The sequence below is a fragment of the Acyrthosiphon pisum genome, chromosome A2 (assembly GCF_005508785.2).
Source record: "Acyrthosiphon pisum isolate AL4f chromosome A2, pea_aphid_22Mar2018_4r6ur, whole genome shotgun sequence".
NCBI classification, from domain to species: Eukaryota; Metazoa; Arthropoda; class Insecta; order Hemiptera; family Aphididae; genus Acyrthosiphon; species Acyrthosiphon pisum.
The window spans coordinates 27,115,919-27,121,400 of NC_042495.1; the positions used below are offsets into that span (position 1 = coordinate 27,115,919).

The following is a 5,482-nucleotide window of genomic DNA, read 5'->3' on the forward strand; positions in this document are numbered from 1 at the left end:
ATATTTTATAACTTATGTCTGTTATATTTTGTTCTTACTGTTGATACGTCTGAAACACTCTATATTTATCGAAATCATCGCGAAATTATAATCAATATAATCAACGTCGGGACTTAATTTATAGTTATCATCGTATCAATCCAAAAACACTTTTTATGCCAAACTTACCAATGATTATTGATTAGTAATAATTATTAATCTGCTTGATTCATTAGACATAATTATTGTTTTTTATTATTATTATCGTCGAAGTGTAAAGTTTATATTTGACATTTTTTCGTAATTAAATTTGTATATACCTATAATTATTCCTTTTATTACAGGGGGAAGTATCGTTTGGTGGATTAAAGTACATCCATGTGATTCAATTTGATAATGTCATTGAGTATATGAAATATAATAAAATACAGCATTGATACACCATACACGTTTAAATGGTAATGTGTGATAAAGTAGAAGTATACGTATACCTACCCTCTTTCCACCTAGTGTAAAGACAACTAGTAGGGACAACTAGTGTAAAAAATTGTGACACACGTGTATCATACCCCTTGAGCAGTGAAAGAACACACTTTAGAATTGTTATGTATGTCATGTTATAATATATAGCGTATTCGAGTATTTTCAGTGAACAAGGTCATCTACAATAATTATTATTATATATATAGTATGGCTGTATGCTATATATATTATTTGGCTTAAGTGATTAGATGGTCAAAAGGATATTGCCTTTGCCATCCTTAGAATGTGAATTAAATCAATTAGTGTTGGAACTGTTTAAAATATTTATTACATAGTCATCATAACAAGTTAATAACATATTATATTATTATTGCATATACATTAATCAAATTGGTGTTTCCCAAGGTCGTATAAGATTAACCTCCATAACAATGCAGCCAACTATTTCATTTTTTAAATTTCTATAGCGACACATAACTTTATATTTTCCATAAAAATATGTTTTGGGAAAGTTCATATCTTCAAGTTTCTTCTTATCGATCCCTGACGTAATATATGTGCCCTGCAAACATTTAGAAAACAAAATTGTTACAAATGCATAAGTAGGTAGAGGCGACTTTGTAAAATTGTAACACGTTACGATAGTAACATGGTCAATATTTATATGTTTGATTATGTTAGAAGGCTTTGTCAATGTAGTATTTTTTTTTATGGTCGTCATTATAACTGTACTAAAACGGCTGGTAAAATTACTACATTTGGATTTTTTTTTTTTATTCTCATTTACTCAACAATTCTTAAAAATGTTTGTCTATACGCATTTATAAGATTTCCCTAAGTATTTTGATTCACAAAAATCCAATTTAGAGCAAGTAGTTAATGAGTTATAAGTATTTAAGTACTGGGTAAGTATTGGGTAAGTATTGGGTTAACACGCAAAATGTTTGTCAACTACTCCGCTTGTCTAAATGTCTAGTTCTAAGCTAGACTAAACTGTCTTAACTAGTTTAGTTAGTATTTTAAACACCTATATTATAAACGCAGACTCATATCTGGGTCATTTGGTCATTACAATATTATGAAAATCAATTTTACATCTAAATATCATTGGTATAGACTTAATAATTCCTTCAACATCGTATTGACATCAATATATTTTATAACTCATGTCTGTTATTTCTTCTTAATGTTGAAGACGTCTTAAACACTCTATAATTGTCGAAATCATTGCAAATTTATAATCAAAACGTCAGGAATTATTTTATTTTTATCATCATCTCAATCCAAAAACCTTTTTATGCCAAATCTGCCAATGGTTATTGATTAGTTATAAATAATAATCTGCTTGCTTCATTAAACATAATAATTGATCTTATTATTATCATTGATGTATATGGTTTATGTTTGAGATTTCTTCGTAATTAAATTTGTATATTATGTAATTATTCCATTTATTACAGGGAGAATATCGTTTGGTAAATTAAAGTATATCCATGTGCATCAATTTGATAATGTCATTGAGTGTAAAAAATAAAATAAAATACAGAATAAAAAACGTTTAAAGTGTAATGTGTGATAAAGTGTAAGTATATCTACCATGTTTCCAAGGAATATGACAATATTATGTATACATATTATGCTAATTCTTAATTTACCAGATGCAAGTTTAGCCTATATAATTATCGGATTGAGACGATGAGAATAATAACCGAAAGTTATGATTAACATTTTCCGTATGGTTTAAACAATTATAGAGTGTTTCATACGTTTTCAATAACAAGAATAAATAGGTAACAGTCATTCGTCCTATAATAAATTGATATGTTTAGAAAGATAGACATCCTTTATCTGTAACTTCTAAATATTGCCAGAAATAATTATATAAATATATTGTACCGGATAAATGTGATTCATTTGTTCCGGTGATTATAAAATTGTCCATATATTAAATAAATGGTACTAACAGTATAAAAAAAGTTATGAGAATCAATTGTTAATGACCTTGATGAGAATATATTGTGTACCAATCAAATTTCTTATTTATAAATGTAAATATTTAAGGAAACATTGGTGTTAATACTGTATAAATTAATCAAAATTATTATATTATTACTATTGTATATTTATCTATAGAATAACTCAGTATACTAACTTATCAACTCTAATATAATTATTGTTATTACTAGGGCTCGGAAGTTGTAGGAATTGCATATTTTTCTGTATGATCGCAATTTATAGCAGACCTAGCTAGAAATATGAAGTATATAATCGCGAGTTGAAAAATTGAAAATTGAAAATGCATATTTTGCATATTTTACCAATTTTAGCTAAAAAAGTGCATATTTCATTGATTTTATATGCATATTATGCATATTTTATATTTTTCTAAAAAAATGATTTTTTACAACAAAGGTATTTATTGTCATCACCATAGTCAATTACGGAGTTAATAACAGTGATATTGTGACACGCATTTGGTCTATCATGTTAGTATGCCGAAATACTTATTTGCAGGGTTCGGAAGTTGTAGGAATTACATATTGTTCTGTATGATCTCAATTTATAGCAGACCAAGCTAATTAGATAGAAATAGAAATTTGAAGTAGGTATACAATTGCTAGTTAAAAAATTGAAAATTGAAAATGCATATTTCGCCAATTTTAGCTAAAAAATTGCATATTTCATTGATTTTACACGCATATTTTTTCGCATATTTAACATTTTTAATGCATATTTTGAAATTTTTTCGTGCATATTTCACATTTTTTAGCTCCTACAACTTCTGACCCCTGGTTATGACTGTATTATAATTGAATCATACTGAAATAAAATAAACAAATAAAAAAATTCTAAATTATATAACTGTTTTTAATGGTTTTATACATTACCACTGGCCATGGACATTTATTAGTTGGTATGTTGAAACCCTCTAAAAAGTTAAGCCATGCATTTCCAACGAGATATTTTATAGTACTGCATGCCTTTTTTGTGTTGAGATTATATGCATTTGGTACCCATCCGCCAGTTGAGCCCCAAGATGCATAGTTAAAATCGATCTACAAAAAAATGCTATATTACATTAGATAAGATGACTACAAACATTTACATTTCGTGTAGACATTAAAATGAATAATAAAATAATACAATTGTTATGTTTACCAAAAATTTGCAATTTCAGACACTTATTTCGTGATAAATATAATCATAATAAATTATGATCATTATTAAAATGTATGAGTCACGTGAAAAAAAAATAAAACAAGGTTCTTAAGGGCCTCACTACTAGGTACGTCTTTTTTTGTCAAAAACTAATGTTTCTAATTCCAACGATACGTGCCATTAATTATCACGATTTTTATTCCTGAAAAAATATTCGGATTGTCCTTAATATATAAGGGAACGGTCGAGCCACATTTTTAATTTTTGTAATTTAAAATTCAACAAAAATTGTAAAACATTCAAATAAATTAGAATTTCTAACTTAAATATTTAATTAACTAAATACAATTTTAAAAATGTACCTCAACAGATACCTCGTAGATGTTGTGGAAAAATAGAATATTTTGTCAAAATGCAAATCGAGTTAATCGTTGCAACGTATTGTTGGAATTAGAATCGTGTGTTTGAATGAAAAATAAAAATGTTTTCATGATCATAATATTACATACTGACATGTGCGTGCGAGTGCTTGTGAGAGCCCTCCGTACCGCTACAATTGACCCGCATGGACACCACACACACTAATAATCATTCACGACTAACACATAGATCTCATGTGGTGACGACGGGATTAGAAATTGCCTAAATGATTCTCCTTAAATCAATGCGATGGCAAGGCCCATTAAACATTTATGTCATTAATTAATTCCAGTCAATCCAGTTAATTACAGATACTTATTAGTTGTGATATGTGTTATTAAATGCAATTTTAATGAATGCAGAATATATTGTGGTCCTTGTCTCCATATGATCTAACCAATGGAGTAGCTATATTTTTGTAATATTACGGTAGGTACATACCAAGTACTATTAGGTATAGTATAACAGTGAAACTTCCATATTATAATTATTATAATGAACTTGGATGAGAAATTAAAATTAAGCAGTTGGTTATTTTCTGCGATTCGTTCATTATGAATCAACAGGACTTGTTCTATTATATATTTCAGGATCTATTTAATAGATTTATCAATAGAAATACTTTTTATTTGCCTACAAGATATTACAACACGAAAGTATATGTGTATTATGCAAATTTTAAATTAATCATCTTGCGTATAACATGTACTTACTGTAAGAGTATCATCGAAAGGTATCAGCAATGTCATATTGCCTTTTAACTCCGTTATACTCGATGTCTTTTTACTTAAATACCAATTGAATTGAAGTGGATAGTTTTTTGTTTTTTCACATGGATATAATTTATCGATCACTATACGATATTCGCCCTGTAATAAGTAGAATAAATATAATATATACAAATTTAATTACAAAGATATCACAAATATAAATTTGGCACATAAGTATTAATAATAGAAAACAGATATTATGTTTAATAAATCAAGTCGATTATTAATTTACCAGAGGCAAGTTTGGCCTAAAAAGGCTTTTGGATTGAGACGATGAGAAAAATAAAATAATTCCGAACGTTATGATTAACATTTTGACTATGATTTTAACTGTTATAGTGTGTGTCAAACGTTTTCAACAATAAGAATAAATAGGTAACTAACACACATGTGTTCTAAAATAAATTGATATATTTAAAAATATTGACATCCTTGATCTGTAACTCCTAAATATTGCCTGAAATAATTATATAAATAAATTTAACCGGAAAAATGTGATTCAGATGTTCCGGTAATTATAAAATTATCTATGTATTTAAATAAATGGTAGTAGCGGCACAAAAAAGTGTGTGTGATACAATTTTCATAAATAAAATAATTTTAAAATGAATAAAAACTAACACTTTCAGGCTGCGACTTTCTTTGTAACTTGTAAAATGTTTAGGTTCTAT

The 5,482-nt window shown here is 27.4% G+C and overlaps 1 protein-coding gene across 1 annotated transcript; it reads right to left on the bottom strand.

Moving 5' to 3' along the window:
• Window positions 1-546: 546 nt before the first annotated feature.
• On the bottom strand, window positions 547-5,154 carry LOC107882563 (the record flags this gene model as incomplete). The annotated part of the gene is made up of 4 exons (XM_016801094.2): window positions 547-1,024; window positions 3,351-3,518; window positions 4,755-4,910; window positions 5,044-5,154. Coding segments are annotated over 4 exons (612 nt in total), but the record flags the coding sequence as incomplete, so codon positions are not given.
• Between the last annotated feature and the right edge of the window lie 328 nt (window positions 5,155-5,482).